The following is a 16,151-nucleotide window of genomic DNA, read 5'->3' as shown; positions in this document are numbered from 1 at the left end:
AACAGAACAGCAAATTTACCAGATCCCATATTAAACCCGATTAAAAAGTCAGGGATGATGACCACAGCTTCGAGATAAGCCCTAATGAATCCAGGTGCAGCTCATGTTGATATCCTACACAACCCACATGCTACCACCACGTTGCATCCCACTCTTGTCTCGTACCAAGCCTCTGAGCTGTTTGTAAGCAATGCTCGCTTCGCTTGGGGAATTAAATCACGGAGTTTGCATAAGAAGTTGCGGCTGCCTACAGTCGGTTTTGTGCAATTGGGGGAATTCTTCGGCTCTAAAAACAGCCACTTAAACTGTAGAGGAGCGAAGGGAATTATTTTTGTCTCCCCTGCTCTCGTGTGAAATGTGGAGAAGGTGTTTGAGGGTGTATTTTGGTGCACGGGGGAAGGTGTGAGCTTGATCTGGGTTTAATCAAGCATTTTCTGGCTGCTTTGGAAAAGAGAGTTACTTTTTTTTCCTAAAACAAAATTAAAAAAAATGATGCTGTAGTGAAAAAGCTGACTCCACCTCGAGTCCAGCCCCTCTTCAGGTAGCTTCATGCTGTTTCTCCCTCGCTCCCCAGGTTGTCATCAACCCAAACTACGAAGTGGCCGAGTCGGATTACTCCAACAACGTGATGAAATGCCGGAGCCGCTACGATGGGCAGCGCATCTGGATGTACAACTGCCACATAGGTGAGAGGAGCTGACCCCTCTGCGGTGTGTGCTTACTTACGTGCTCGATAAGATGAGCTGTCGAGTCCAGGCTGGACCCTGGTACCACTGCCACGGTTGGTTGAGCAGGGGAATGGTTTGTTTTGTGCTCATTACCGGGGCAGCGAGCACAACACGGGGCAGAGAGCTTCCTGACCAAGATCTAGGAGAAATCCCTCTTTTTTGGGCTTGGTGGAGCAGTGATAGCAGATGTTCCAGCTGCGCCTCTTCTGCAGGGGAAGGAGCATTTCCCGCTCCCCCCTAGAGGCTGTCAGGCAGGAGGAGTGCAATCTGAAAAGTTGTTCAGAGTGCTCGAGTGGGTCCGGGCAAATACCTACAAATTCCTTCCTAAACTGAATTATTACCAGCCTGGGACTGACCTCTTAAGACCCCAAAGCTGCTCTTTTCTTGAAAAGCAAACAAGGAGGGTGATATGTGAAACAGGGCAGTGAGAGCCATCCACTCGAGCCAGAAATGAAAACGCTCTGCTGTCACGTTGGTCCGAGGGAGAACAGCTGCATTATTAATTTATTTTTTTTTTTTGAATGCACATAAAATATCATCTGGAATTTTTAAGGCTTGGAAATATCAAAGCCAAGCAAGCTTAAATTTGTTTTTGCTTCAACAGTCAATTGTCAGGTCCATTTAAAAAGGGAATCAAGTTGCAGGGTAAGGCAGAACTCTGTCTTTTAACACAGAAAGCAAATTAATAGCAACTGCCTGTCAACTTCCAAGTAAAGCCTACGGTGAAGACAATATCCAGAGCTGGCTGAAGTTCTTGAAGGAATATTTTTCCTGATTTTTTTTTTCCCTCATTAGTTTGTTGCTTTTCTGAAGAAAATACTCATCTCATGTGTCATACTACAGCTTGTGACCTAGTTCAGAAAAGCCAAACCCACTTCAGTCGGATGAACAGGCACTTAAGTGTTAGATGAGCTCTCCAGCTGAGCTTGAAAATATTTCTGCTTAAAAATAAATGCGTTTAGGCTTTTATTGTCTCTCAGCTAGCAAAAGTAAGGGCACGGCCCTATTTAAGAACAGAGTAAACAGAACCCACTCACCATCAGCCTCGAGGAAGAGACCATCCCACAGGTCCTGCTAGTCATCGTGTAAGTAACGTCGTTAAACAACCAAGGTTAGCAGTAAAATTGAGGATGGTTTGTAGTCTGGTCTCCTCAAGGTGTTAAAGATTAGACCCAGCACTCCTGGGGACTCCTGGTTGTTCCAATTAGGGCAATATTTAATTAATGCTTAAATAATTTAGCCCATGGAAACCCTCCTCTTCTAGATCTTGCTTAGCCCTTCAATTTTACAGCATCTTACACGGATTACGCGCAACCCCGATGTGTTCCCTGCCTCGTGCTGGTTGCAAGCTTCCTTTGCTACCTCCTGCTTCATGCCGTGTTCTTTCTGTCACCCCCCAGGTGGCTCCTTCAGTGACGAAACGGAACAAAAGTTTGATCACTTCAGCGGACTCACAAATAACAAGGTGTCCACCCGATAAACCAGCATCGCCTCCCCCCCCACTATTTAAAGAAGCGAGGCTTCCTGCTTCGGTGATTTCCCTAACCACTGCACACACAAAAAAAGAGAATCAAGCAAACAATCAAACTCTAAATCAGCAAGGTAAATTATTTCCTAAAGATGCCTTCCTTCCCAATTTAGGTGCTTGGACCACCGTGTGTCTCTTGTAATTCCAATCCCTACGACTTGAGGTAGTTAGGAGCAGGCTTTTGAACTCTACGGGGCTCCCTATCTTCACCATCCCAACCTACTCCATCAAGACTTCTCCCTCCACTTTGCAGCGCCACCTTTATTCATAGACGTAGGTCCAGGCTGCAGCGAGCACAGTTTGCCTTTGTTTGGGTTCCAACAGCCTAAATCTGTCTTTACCGATCGTTTTCTTGGTATTTTTAAGCTCTTTGACTCAAGCTTGAACGCACCGTTGATGCAAACGCCTCCGTTTGTGACGCTGCTTCTCGAACGCAGCTAATCCTCAGCACCACCGTGTGTTTACTCCATTTTAGCAAGGAAATGCAGGAAAGAAAAAAAAAATGAAGCTTTTTTCTGAGCAGAACAGTCTAAAGCGTAATTTAATACTGCAGTCAAAACTCTTTTGTGTTCAACAATCAACTCCCAGCACAATCTCTTGAACGGAGCAGCTAATGCAGAACTGTTTTCTACAAATGCATCAGAGCTCCACGAAGCTACACCGCCACTGAAACACCTCGAAGACTTGGCAGATCTCCTGATGATGAGTCCACTGGATTGTGAATTTCCATTACACAGTAAGCTATTCACCCCACCGCTTCTACGTACACCTAAGTAGTACCTTTTAAGCTGGATATTCACTCCATCTCTTCTTTAAAAGATGAGTTTAGTTAAGGCATTTTTATCATCACTGTACGTTACAGAGGTAACTTCATGGCTTTTCATCATCGGGGATCTGGACCTATGCTGTCACAGACCGCCTGTGTAAGTTGTCTTTCAAAGGATTTTTACAGTTGGTAAATTCATAATGGTGCTAAGAGTGTTCCTCTGTTTGTTTGAGGACACGTTGCTACAGCTTTTCAGACACAGCTACTTGAATAAAAACGTTTTACCCAGAAAAAAAATGTTTTATTTTTTCCTAAATCCTATTTGTGTGTTTCTACTCCAGGAAAGTTTAGGGCCTTGGTCACAATTCCTAGTACTCAAGTTTTGTTTTTTTTTATCCCTCTGTGTTTGTACAGAAGACTTCTACAAGCAGCTAAAATTAACTCAATAATTGTAACTGACCATTTTGGTCCATGGGGGGGTTGAAAACATCTGTATCTGTCTCGCGCTCTCCACAGCCTACCTCACAGGGATGTTGTGAGGCTTAAAGAATGCAGAAGTCTTTTGCTAATGCCTGTCAGAATATTTCTGTCCTTTATCCAGTGACCCAGATGGTGACATCTAGCAAAGGTTTTTAGCCTACTGTAAGTTGGAAAGCTCTAATTTGTTCTCAAGATCCAGGACTGTGTAGCTAAAGCAGAGTCTGAGCTGTGTTGGATGCTCTGTTGCTGCTGCTGCTATCACAACAAGGTGTCTCACGTTATCCCTCAACACCAGGCTCTGTGCAAATCAAGCAACTGTCAAGTTCTGGTTTTCTTTTCCTCATCAGTGGATAACAACTTTGCTTGCTAACAGTGCAACAAAGCAAGTCAGGCTCTTTTAAACAATATAAGTAAGAAGAAAAAAACCCGAAACTCACTTGCATTCAATGCTTGTCAGTATTGTGGGATATTTTAACAATAACATTACAACAAGGTAAACATTGAACAGATTTTTTTTTGACTCCTGCAGATGCTCTGCTCTGTTACAGCTCAATTTTGGCCAACAAGATACAATTTGCTCACCCTGGTGCACTCTAAAAATGAATAAGGTAGGCTTTTCTGTTAGCAGCCTTACTTTTTTCTGCAAGTGCCCCCAGTGAGCGACAGATGCTTTGAAACAGAGCAGGGCAGGATGTGAAGAGCTAACTGCAAAGCCCACTGGGCCTGGCTCTTGAGCTCAACATCTCATTAAGAGTAAACTTTTTCCCTTCCCAACTTCATAAAGACAAAACCGGTGCTAAATCCATAAGAGAACATCCCTGTGGTAACTCACTGTTCTGCATGCAGTTTAATATCACAGCTGTGCTCATCTACACATCTTTTTTTTTTTTTTTTAGCTGAGATGGTTTATTCCTCCTGGTCCAAGCTTTCTGGCAGGAGCCCTTCGGTGCCTGAGCTGCACTGCTGCTGCTTGTGCTTCAGTCCCAAAGCCCGGGTCACCAGCCTCCTCGCCACCGCTGTGTCAGTTTGGGGTCTCTCTTTTGCAGCCTGAAGGAGTTCTAGGTAAAAAGGGGTGAAAAGGATTCAGTTGGAGCTTATTCAGTCTCGTGGCTACACCGCAGGACTGTGAGACAGAAGGGCTGAGTTCTATTTTCTTAGGTCTTTTACAGAAATAGCCCAGGAGTATGAGCAAATCATCGTACCCCTGCAGAGTATTTTGCCTTTTCTTTTAGAAAGCTGTGCCTCCAAATTTTGTACTTAAGATTTTTCAGGTAAGGTGCAATAATGCCAATTCAAAAGATATTTGGATATGTTGAAACTCCAGGCCACTTCTGCAGTGGTAGAGAGATTTGTTCCCCATGAGCTTTCAGGAACAGCTTCGTAACTCCTGGCAAAATTCAGCCAGTCCCATCTCTGAGAACAAAATGAAGGCACACAGTCCGACCAATTTATCCACAGAGAGAAAAGTCTGATCGCAATTTCAACTAATCAAAGACAACAGCCTAAATCCTCAGAAAGCAGCAACAGAAAAAAATATCTGCATTTAAAAAAAAATAATAGCTAAATGTATCAGATGCTTTTGGAAAGCCCTTTGGCCAGGAGTGACCAAGAACCTCCAGTTTCTGGTAAGCATCTGGCTTGCTACAGTTTCATCTTACAAGAAAGCAATATACCAAAACTCTACCAAGTCCAAAATAGTCTGCATTTGGCAATTATCTAATCATTTATCAGCAAGTGTTTGCAAATTTATTATCCAGTTAGCAATGTGGGCTTTGCTTGCTTTTTCAGATTTTTTATTAATAAAGGCAGCCCATCAGCAGCTTAAAGGAAAAGGGTCAGGCTCAGAGCATCCACAGCTTGGAAAATAAGCTCTTTTTTTTAAAAAAAAGAGACACTGTCAGCTAATTAAGAAAATTTGGAAGAAATTGCTATTGAAACTGAATACAAAGTTCCCCAGAAGGAGTTTATAACCTGATTCAGAAGCGTGGCAATAGGCTACAGCAAAGAGAATCAGGCAGTGAGCGTGAATGAAAGCAGATGAAGCGGAGAGTGTGAAAGCAAACCTAATTCTTTGGCATTTCATTCAAATCTAGCAGTCTTAAAAACTACAAAATCTAGCAGTCTTAAAAACTCAGGAACTTCTAACTGTGACAGTGTCCCTTTAAATCATTCATACTGAAATCTGTTTCAACTGCAATGTACTGGAGCACTAACAGCATAGTTGTATGTTCAGCAACGTCTCTACTGCTACAAGATTCATGGCATTTCTTTACTGTGGCAAGTATAACTGATTACAATATGATTTTAAAAGGCAATAAAACAAATAAACAATGTTAATGGCTAAGCTTAACAATTTTGTCTTCACCTGATACCGAATAAAATTATGCCAACCACAAAACGTAATTGCTATCAGTTTTGTCTATTTATTGTCTTTAATTGTGCAGAGTAAGAGGGCAGAAAAACTTACTGGGCAAGCCTATGGCATTTGACATGTTCACATTCACCTGTGCCTCCATTCATGCCTGCTGCAGTTATTTTGGCTGTCAGAGCAAAAACCAGCATTACTGACGCAGTAAGTTTTAACATCCCAGTGATAACAGGTTGGATGAAAATAGTGTAAGAATGCAGCAGCAGGCTGTTACTGAGAACTCTACGCAACAGCTTGCTGGCCTGCCATTGCCAATAAAGCTATTAAAAAAATTTTTTAAAGGAATATTGGTACTTAATAGGTATTTCCCCATTTAACTTGTCATCATGACACCACCCAGGATACAGAAGACAGGCAAAGAGAGAAACAAAAGTTAAAAATAGATCATCTTACTTGGTCGCTGAAGTGCCTTAATTTTAGACTGCCTTGTTGCATGGATCAGTGGTCGGATCTTTAAAGAAGGATAACGCCGCCCCAGGGCTTGAGATGCTTAAAAGAACAAAGATTAAAAGAACAAAGATTGCTCAGCTTAGCAGGCTAAATTGCGGTGGCTTTAATCATAACATAAAAATCAATACATGTTGTAACAACACTCCATACGTTGAGCTTCACCAGCTAGTGAGTTATCTCAAGACTCACACTAAAACAACTGAATTCAGCCTGATCACCTCAGGCTTACACCACACTTTCCTTGCACAGGAAGAGTCCCAAGAAAATAGAAAGAAATTTTAAAGACACCTCTGATGATTAGACTACAGCCCAAGAGCACAAGTGTTCAGACTCCATATGCTGCTGGATGGAAACTTCTCTTGGCATAGGCATGATCTGAGCTTGGAGCTTTTGCACCCCAAAAAAGTCACTTTGCTAGGAGGCTTGGTGGCCAACCCCATGCCATTGTGCTCACAGGGTCCCCAAAAGGACACGAGCACCCTTTGCTGCACACGTGCAGGAATTTTGCCTAGCTTTGGCAGAAAAACTGACGTGGCAGAACAGAGTAAGCTCTAGCAATGCACCATACAAAAGGTGTCCTGCCTATTACCCAAGCCAATTAAAAACCTGCTGATCTTGCCAAGCAGAGTTTCCACACAGCACACAGTGATGCCAAGGCTTAAAAGCGTTTCAAGTTTGAGGTGTGCAGGAAGAAAGACACGATGAACCATCACTAATTCTGGCCCGAGCATGTGAAGCACCACTGCAAACTGCTGTGTCAGGACAGGCCCTAGTGCAAGAGCTGTGAAAACCCAGGGGCTCTGCAGGATCCTCAGCTGCAGCCAGGAGTGAGGGCACCCTTACCTGCAGACAGGCTGGAGAAGATTCCCAGGGCGTGCGTATCGTCGACCCACTGAATTTTGAAGCCACTCTCGCTAAAATGAAAAGACAATAGAAGAATATTCACTAATAGGGAAAATAAAAGCCACAGTAAAACTCATCATCCTCCTCAAGTTATGAAGATTACTTAGTATTGTCACCCATAGCCAGCTGGTGCTTGTCAAAAGCATTATATTCATTTTACAAGAAGGGAAAGGAAGGAACAGATGAAAATTAAATGTGTCCCTGTCAAGGCCACAGTCAGCTGCCCCCAAAAATGCTCTTCTTCCACCTAAAGAAGCTCTTGGCCAAAAATCAACCTCCATTTCAGGGAGCGTCTTGCAACACATAAATATTGTCATTTGCACAATGCTTTACAAACACTACCTGGTTGCTCAGTCACTTACAAGGAACAGCAAGTGATTTATAAACGTGGTTTACAAAGCTTAGGAGCAAGAGACCAAAGCAAAAAAAATCTAATAACGTGTCAGCGGAAAATGTGAGCTGGGGAGCAGGGACTTCAAAGATGTTTCCCCCAGCACAGGAAATACAAATACAATTGACTGCTCAAATTAGATCTGTCAATTTTCAGCTCAGTTTCACTGTCAGAGCAAGTGGAAAAAAATATACGAGAGAAAACACACACAACAGACAGCAGCTTATTAAGAATGTAAATAACGCTGTTCGATTTAGAGGGACGCGTGGAGGTGAAGCGCTCACAGCTAATCCATCAGGTGTATCAGGAGGGAAGGTGGCAGACAGGGAGATTGCACACACCACGCCTGAGCTCCACAGCAGAAGCAACACTAATTCAGAGCTGCACCGAGCACCATTTACCACTAAGACAGGGCTGAACTTTGCCCCGATCCTGCTGCTAATCCAATGTCACCCTCTCAGGCACAATACTGTTTGTTCCCTGTATTGACATAATAAATCTTATCTCCACCAGCAGGATTGGGCCCTTTTTTTTTTCCCAAACACTTATGTAAGCATGTAATTTCAACTCAGGCACTGGGATGCAATAGCAGAGAGGCTCCTACGAAGCACATGAAGGCTCCTCGCTGAAGCTGGAGCAGAAGGAATAAGCCTGCACGTAGGCAACAACATGCCTGACAAAGCCCTGAAGAACCAGGCGTGTTTTAAATCATGCATAAACTGCAGGAAAATGCCCTTTAAAGGACGGAGAGTGTAAGACGTGGCAGCATGAAGGCAAAACTAAAATTCAGTGTAGCATTAGCACTCTGCTGTGCATTCAAGTCTGGATACTGCTCACCTTACACCCCTCAGATGGGTACTTACTGGAAATCTGAGAAGACTTCTAAGATGTGCTCCGTTTTCAGCGATGGGGAGAAGTCGTAGATTTCAGTTACGTGTCCAAAATCCCCCTCGTTGAGCTGTGCATCTCCATAGCTGGAATAATCAAACCTGATCTTCTCGATGCTTATGTCCTTCACAGTTAAATGGCCCACAATCTGGGAATAAAAATGTATGAATAAATAAAAACGAAGTGGTTTATAAAAGCTGCATTTCTAAAAAAGCTCCCTAAGTGTAGGAACAGGCACAGGTAGCTGATCCTTTGAAGGCACATTATGGAAAACAAAGATCAGACCAGCACGGGACAAAGCTGCTTCTGCTACTACCACTCCTGCACTGCCTCAAGAAAGCAATTTGGTTCCCAATTTGGGCTAACCACTTCCCTGTGTTACGGGGAGAAGGTGGGAAATTATCACAACAAAGACATGAAAGACCAAGAGGCGTGTGGTGAAAGCAGGGAGGACTGCACAACCACCAGGGCAGCTGCGGCCGCTCTGCCACATTTTGCACATCGCCTTCGGTGCTTCTCAGCTCTGCCCTGGCTTAGTCCTGGTCCAGAAACACCCAAATGGTTCAAATGTGGGTGAAACGCTGCAAAAAAATGGACCAAGAGCTCATTTCCAAGAGCAGTCGGGCATCCACCAGAAAAGATTTCATTTCAAAGAGCAACCCTGCTGGGTCTTGCCTTGGTGCCTCCAAACCATCTCACAGACTGGTTGGGGTTGAAAGGGACCCTAAAAATAATCTAATTCCACCCCAAAGGCCACGCTCCTGCCAACAGCTTCAGCAAACACCTGTGAAGCCCCGGCACGAGCTCTGGCCTCCTGTTGTTGAGGGACAACTCCTGAGCCACCCTTCTTTTTTCAAAACAATTCCCCGGGGCAAACGCTACCTCTTTCAGGAGCTCTGCAGAACAGTCGTCCTCGAGGCTGCTCTCCCGCCCCGGGGTGGCCGCGCTCTCCTCTTTATCACCTGCAGGCAGCCGCAGCTCGCGCCACAACGCGTTGGCCAAGCCTGAAGGCTCCTTGTCGTGCTCTGGCACCTCCACCCAGCGCTTCTGGTCGTCGTGGCCCGATGGCTTGGCACCACCCATGGGCTCAGGTGCAGCCAAGGACTCATCTTGGGCTCCGGGGGGGCTCTGGTGCTGGCTCTGCTCCCCCTGAGCACCACCGGGGCACTCCTGAGGCTCAGACAAACTTTTGCCCAGCTCCGACGCGCCAGCACTCGACAAGTCCCTGCCCTGTTCTTCCAGTGGTGGCACATTTCCGCCGCTCTCCAGGCTCTTGGCATCAGCACAGCTCTTATCTCGGTCGTTCAGCACCAGCGACGTTGCAGCAGGCTCTGCTGCAGGCAGGTCTGTGCAGGAGTCAGTGCCACGGCTTCCCGACAGGGAGGAATTTGTGCTGCTCTCCACCACTCCGGCACCCTGGCCCTTTTGGTCTGGAGCGTGGCACAGGGTCTTGCTACCTTCTGCTACGACAGCGTCGTCACGGCTCTGCTCTTGCTCTTCTGCTTCAGCTCGGTTTTCGTTGTGTATGGAAGGAAGGGAATCGGAACAGTCTTTATCCTGACTTTCCTGCCCAGAGAAATTATTATTTTCTAACAAGGGGACATCCGCACGGCACGGAGGATGGTCATCGTTTGCATCGTCGTTACTTTTTCCTGAAACACTCTCTTCTCCAGGGTCTTGTTGCTTGTCAATAGCCAAGGAGACACCACTGGCTGCTGTGCTGGACTCAGGGCCACCTTCAGGCTTACCCAGCCCATCCTGGGTGTCCCCAGCTGCAGCCTCAGGGCAGATCTCCCCTTCTCGTGCCGCATCCACACCCGATTCGGTGCCAGCCGCCACCGAGCTCTCGTGCTCCCCCCATTCTGTCTTCTTGCGCATCGCTTTGGGGACGTATAGGGCTTTATCCGGCTTCTTTCGGGGCGGTCTTTTAATCCTGCCAGACCCCACGCAAGCTCGAGACGTGTCATCGTGCCTGTCCCCACCGTGCCGAAGCCTGGCACCCCCCCTGCCACCGCCGCGGCCCCAGGGCTGGGGAGGTCGGTGAGGTCTCGGTGTGTTGGCGCTGGGGTTTTGGTCGCCGGTTTCACCAGGCAGCCTAGGAGCAAGAGAAGAGGCATGAGGAGCCCAAGTAAAAAAGAGAGAAAGCAGGAAAATGATCGGATCTGCACATAAAAGTCTGCAGACGGGGGAAAAAAAAGAGCTTCCACTTCCCTAGTGACCAAAAGATGCTATTAATAGGACACCCTCCTCTTTGCTGAGAAGCACCGTGCAAGTTTCAGGCGTCGAAGCTGGAATAAAAACCTCACGGCCAGAGAAATTGCTGTCACATCCACCGCCCAGTACCTTATGGCTGAGTGGCAGATGACCGTCCTCCTCCTCCATCCTTCTCCAACCGAAAAGCTGCTCAGCAAATCCACATTTTCCACGGTCCTGTGGATCAGGTACCGGAGGCGACTGGACAGAGGAGGGAACAGGAGCACCCTGGAAAAGACAGAGGGGTCGAGGGCATCAGCAGCTTGCAGGAAGAAAAAGGACAGGGATGCAGCAATAAATTTACTTAACTGTAATTTATTTTATAACTGCACTCTCTAACAAACATTTAAAAGTTATAAAATTAGTATTTAAGGTCATTACAAGCCAGTGGGATAGCTGAACTAAGAATTTCCTCCCCTGCTCCTTCCTGAACCCCTTTTTTGGGGGGACTTCTCAAGGGTTTCACAGGTCACTGGATCAGGAAGGAGACCCAGTTTAAAGCCAGCCTGGACGAAGAAAAATGACGCAGCAAACACAAGGCGACGAGGTCGCTGCTGAGGGAGGATCTGCTGCACAGGAAGCCCTCAGCAGAGCGGGGAACTGAACTATTTGATTACAAAACTATTAATTATAACTCCGCCAGGCTGACTACAGCGAGCCCAGCCAGACTGGGGCTGGTGTAAACGCCACCAGCGTCCAAAATAATTCTGCTCGAAGGCACCTTAAAGGCAAAGCAGGCAAGGCAGAAACTCCAAGCTGGCTCTTGTCCCATGGGGAAGCCCCGAGCTCCACGTCCAGGCAGATCTTGCAGCTCCCAAAGGCTGCCACGCAAACCCAGCTGCTGCTTTCACAGCCCGGAGGAATGATTCAAAGCAGAAAGGTCTCGCAGCAAGCGAGACCCCAAGATGCCAAGCGCCCCTACCTGTGGTGCTGCCCCTGGAGCATGAAGTGCTCCAGCTCCTCCGCGATCCTGCCCACGAAGTCATCCTCGTTGGGCGAGAGGAAAACGCCATCCATGCAGCGCAGCGCCAGGGTGGCAGCGGATGGGAGGCCTGGGGAGGGACAGGGACGCATGGGGACCCCCTGCACCCACTGCCATTTCTGCGCACCCCCATACCATGTGCACCCCACCACACCCCAAACCTTCCCTCTGCACCCCCAGTACCCCAAACCTTCCCTCCACACCCCCTGCACCCCAACCTTTCCCTCTGCACCCCCAGCACCCCACTACACCCAACCCCTTCCCTCCACTCCCCCAGTGCCCCAAACCTTCCCTCCAGACCCCCAGCACCCAGTTACACCCCAAACCTTCCCCCTGCACTCCCAGCACCCCAAACCTTCCCTCTAGAGCCCCAGGACCCTCCTATACCCCAAACCTTCCCTCCAGACCCTCAGCACCCAGCTAAACCCCAAACCTTCCCCCTGCACCCTCAGCACCCTAAACCTTCCCTCCACACCCCCTGTGCCCCAAACCTTCCCTCCATAGCCCCAGAGCCCCACTGCACCCCAAACCTTCCCTCTGGACCCCCAGCACCCAGTTACACCCCAAATCTTCCCCCTGCACCCCCAGCTCCCCACTACTTCCCAAACCTTCCCTCTAGACCCCTAACACCCAATTATACCCTAAACCTTTCCTCCACACCCCCAGTGCCCCAAACCTTCCCTGCACACCCCCAGCACCCCGCTACTCCCCAAACCTTCCCCGCACGCCCCCGACCACCCCCCTACCCCCTTCCCTTCACCCCCGGGCACCCCCATTCCCTCCCCACACCCCTTTTTTCCCCTCACACAGCCCAAAGGGGGGCTCCCCGGACCCCCGGCCGGGCCTCCCCGCGCCTCCCCTACCGCCAGGCCCGGCCGACCGCCGCTTCCCGGTGCGGCGCCTGCGCCCGGCCCCGGCCCCGGCTCCTCCCGCCGGGCAGCACCGCCCCCGGGCCCGGGGGGAGCGGGGCGGGGGCTCCGTGAGGGGAAAGGGGGGCCAAGGAAGCCCTTTAAGGCCCTAAAGGGGTTTAGGGGTCCAGTGTCCCGCTCCTGGGTGGGGAAACGGTGGAAATATGAGGGAATTGTGGAATATCCTGAGGTGGGAGGGGATCGCAAAGGTCGCCAAGTCCTAGTTCCACGCGGTTTTACCCCAAAGTTCAGAGTATACGGCTAAAGGCACAGCCCAAATGCTATTTAAAGTCCCACAGGCATGGTGCTGTGACTACATCCCCAGGGAGCCTGTCCCAGTGTGTGACCACCCGCTCACTGAAAGACCTCTTCCAGCCTGAACCTCCCCGTCCCAGCCCCATGATGTTCCCTCAGGTCCTGTCACTGTCCCCAGAGGGAAAAGTTCAGCACCTGCCCCTCCGTTCCCCCTCATGAGGAGGCGGTAGGTTGCCATGAGGCCTCTCCTCAGCCTCCTCTTTTCCAGGCTGAATAAAGTCACCTCAGCTGCTCCTCATATGTCCTCCCCTCTAGGTCCTTCGCCATCCTTGGAGCCCTAAGCCCAAACCCTGGCTCTACGTACGGAGTAGGGGATGAAAGGCTGGAGAGCAGCCCCACAGAGAGGGACCTGGGGGTTGTGGTTGACAGCAAGCTGAAGATGAGCCAGAAAAGATGTGATATTATTGGCCAGAGAAGGGCTATGAAGATGCGTAAATGTTAGGGAAACCATTTTCCGCAGGCAGCAGGAGGAAGGGTTTCAAGAACTGCTGCACAGAAGAGCAGCAAGGCTCTCCTTGGCCAGCTCAGGGCAGTATTTGGTGTCTCCCTGGGGTGTCATCGGCCCCCCAGGTCACTGAAAGCATCCCTGCTGCTCCGGGCAGGAGCAGAGAGGGGCACTGCCTGCTCCCTGCTGAGAAATCGCTGCTGGTCAGCATGGGAGAGAGGTGGATGAAAACGAAACACACAATTCGTTAGTGATATGCTCAAAGTAACTGATTTTCCTCATTTATTTTGGGGGGAGCAGTAAAGAGCCACACCAGAGCTCCTGTAGATGCTCCACACCCCGTAACAGGCTTGCCTTGGCATCACAAAATCCTCCTCTCAGGGTTAATGTCTCCTCCTCTCCCCCTCAGCTGATTGCCCAGAATTACCATATAGATTGGCAAAGCCAGGCCTGTGATTGCACAAGAGGCTTCTGCCAGGCTCCTTCCAACACCCTGAGCTCCTCGTCCTGCCTCTCACCTGCAGCCTGCTCTGGCCTCTGCCTGATGAGGAGCAGCTGATGTTTGGAAGCAAAGCCAAGCAAGGCAGCAACATAAACCAGCATCCCCCCGTTCCCCATCCCTGCACTATCATCCCCTTCTCTGCTAAATCCATTCCTCCTAAACCTGAAAAAAATCACTTTGAGGACAGCAGCATCCCCTGCCCCACAATACCCACCCAGACAGGCTCCTGCAGCAACCGCAGCCACCACCTGCACGCTTAATTCCTGCCTGCCCCAGGCCTTTGCAATAAAATGTGCTTGATTTTGTGACTGCACAGAGCAGGACGGTGCCCTTTTCCCAGCCTCAGAGCATCCTTTCTAGCCCAGGTGGACACAAGCAGGGCGGCATGATTCCTAGCCTGGGTTTGAGAGGTGAGAGCCAGCCTGGGATGCCGAGCCCTCGATGCAGGGTGAGGTTTCCCCTTGCACCCCTCTGGTATTTACCCCCGAGCAGAGATGGACAACAGACCTTTCCTCCCCAAAACATGCTGGTCCATCTGCCCTGCACTTGCCTGAGCTCTCAGAGAAGGCTGCCAGCTGCTGTGCGTGCCTTCTCTCTGGGGTGCAGCCCCCAATTTCCATTTAAATTGAGATTTTTACATTCCTTCTCCCTTAGCCCCAATGTGCCCAGGTTTACTGAGTGCCTTTGGACACTTGAATTGCGTCTGATGGGACCTGGACACCTCTCCCTGGTTAATGATGTCTCTTTGCATATAATCAGGCACCAAATGAGATAATGTTGGGGCCCTGGTACCTCCACAGCAGCTGCTGCAGCAGCAAATTGGGGCACTCAGAGTACTGAAGTCACCAGTTTGTTATCTTATCCTACAATCCAGCTTGCATTAGACTAGAGCACCTATTTATTCATTTTACTCCTACCTAGACTGCTCAGCAGTGACAGCCAGGCTCATCCTGACAGCCCCACAAGCACCCATTTCACAACCTGTCTGCAGGGCGAGCCAGCTCTGCTGCTCTCATCCCACCCATGGCAAAACCAGAGCTCCAAAAACCCAAATGACTTACCTGGGATTACAGGGCAGGACGGGAGCAGTGCTTACAACAGCACACAGAAGTCCTGACCCCCAGTTTCTGCTCCGGGACCAGCCCCGGGTAGGAATTCATTTCACCCACCTCTGAAATACAGCCAGGGATGTAGCAGCATGCTGCACAACCTCAGGGTGGAAGGAGGAGGATGCTTCCCAGCGGAACTGTGGGGCAAAATTCAGAGAAGCAGAAAGCAATCGGTGGAAAACCAAACAGGTCTGGGCTTCCAAGGACTGTCGGAGACACTAAATAAGAAGAGCTTCCCACCTCACCTCAAAGGGCTGTGTTCCAGGCCAGCAGATGACGTGAGAACAAGCAAGGTGATGACACTTGGGAATAATTCAGGCTAGTGGTCTGGCTTTCTTCTCCGAGAAATGAGCCTTAGCTCACGTTCTGCCTCGGTGCCTCCTGTCCCTGTGTCACTGGACCCTGGTGCTTTTTCTCTTTTTCCCCTCGACCTGCAGCATCTCCTCTTTCCTCACTCCTGTCCCTCACAGCACTGCGCTTCGCTCCTGGTGCTAGCAAACCTCAGGAGCTGGAAAAGCACCGCAAGGCACAGCCCTGGTGGTGTGCAGCTATGAAAGGCTGAGTGATTGCAGAGGGAGAAGAGTTTCTGGATCAGGAGGTGCCCAATTTGCCCTCACCCAGGTGCGAGGCAGCACCAAAAACTGTGTTATCCCAGCTGACCTGAGACTTGCACAAGTCAGGTTTCCTAAGGCTGTGGTTGAGGTGCCAGAGGATGAGAAGCATCTGCTCTCTGCCCCATCTCCGTGGCAGCAAAATAAAGAAGCCCCTTCTGAAGCAAAGTTAGACAAAGCATGCTTTTTGCCAAACAAAGCCCAAGTCACACAACTTTTTGGAGCTGTTACCCATTTCCCCGATGTGCAGAGGCCTGTTCCACAGCCTGGAAGCTTTTGGTTTAGCTCAGTGTCACCACCTTGGATCTTCTGGTGCAGATGCCAGGAAGGAAACAGCCCTGGCACGTAGCAGGTGGAGTCAGAGGGAGCTGGGGCACTGCACCCTCGGTAGGAGAGAGCCCCAGCCGGCTGGAGCAGGGGATTGAGAGGAACAAGGGGTCTCCTGCAGCACTCCCAAACTCCAC

The 16,151-nt window shown here is 49.2% G+C and overlaps 2 protein-coding genes across 3 annotated transcripts in view; one reads left to right on the top strand and one right to left on the bottom strand.

Moving 5' to 3' along the window:
* Positions 1-5,905, top strand: part of LOXL2 (lysyl oxidase like 2) — a 43,896-nt gene extending 37,991 nt beyond the window's left edge. The window contains exons 13-14 of the mRNA XM_038166826.2: positions 575-686; positions 2,129-5,905. Coding sequence (XP_038022754.1) covers positions 575-686; positions 2,129-2,208 — 192 coding nt within the window. The 3' untranslated portion in view covers positions 2,209-5,905. The remainder of the gene's footprint in view (positions 1-574; positions 687-2,128) is intronic.
* On the bottom strand, positions 3,940-15,182 carry R3HCC1 (R3H domain and coiled-coil containing 1). Of its 2 annotated transcripts, XM_072027280.1 has the most exons (9): positions 15,137-15,182; positions 11,738-11,867; positions 10,906-11,043; positions 9,445-10,657; positions 8,538-8,710; positions 7,224-7,294; positions 6,324-6,419; positions 5,970-6,042; positions 4,324-4,560 (listed from the first exon to the last, which is right to left on the bottom strand). In XM_072027280.1, the coding sequence occupies exons 1-9, from the start codon at positions 15,165-15,167 to the stop codon at positions 4,524-4,526; spliced, it is 1,962 nt and encodes a 653-aa protein (XP_071883381.1). In that variant the 5' UTR covers positions 15,168-15,182; the 3' UTR covers positions 4,324-4,523. The 2 variants fall into 2 exon arrangements, with proteins under 2 accessions (XP_071883380.1, XP_071883381.1); XM_072027279.1 differs by lacking the exon at positions 5,970-6,042 and having other exon boundaries at positions 3,940-4,560.
* Between the last annotated feature and the right edge of the window lie 969 nt (positions 15,183-16,151).

The sequence above is a fragment of the Anas platyrhynchos genome, chromosome 23 (genome assembly GCF_047663525.1).
Source record: "Anas platyrhynchos isolate ZD024472 breed Pekin duck chromosome 23, IASCAAS_PekinDuck_T2T, whole genome shotgun sequence".
Classification (NCBI taxonomy): domain Eukaryota; kingdom Metazoa; phylum Chordata; class Aves; order Anseriformes; family Anatidae; genus Anas; species Anas platyrhynchos.
This window is presented reverse-complemented; position numbering and strand designations above follow the sequence as displayed.

What these genes read in the sequence shown, in the direction of transcription:
- R3HCC1 (XM_072027279.1), bottom strand. Translation starts at nt 15,167, where the DNA reads ATGCTGCTACATCCCTGGCTGTATTTCAGAG. An exon ending in CTCCAGGGGCAGCACCACAG is followed by an intron (nt 11,044 to 11,737) that starts GTAGGGGCGCTT and finishes TGTCTTTTCCAG; the next exon opens with GGTGCTCCTGTTCCCTCCTC. An exon ending in ATCTGCCACTCAGCCATAAG is followed by an intron (nt 10,658 to 10,905) that starts GTACTGGGCGGT and finishes TCTTGCTCCTAG; the next exon opens with GCTGCCTGGTGAAACCGGCG.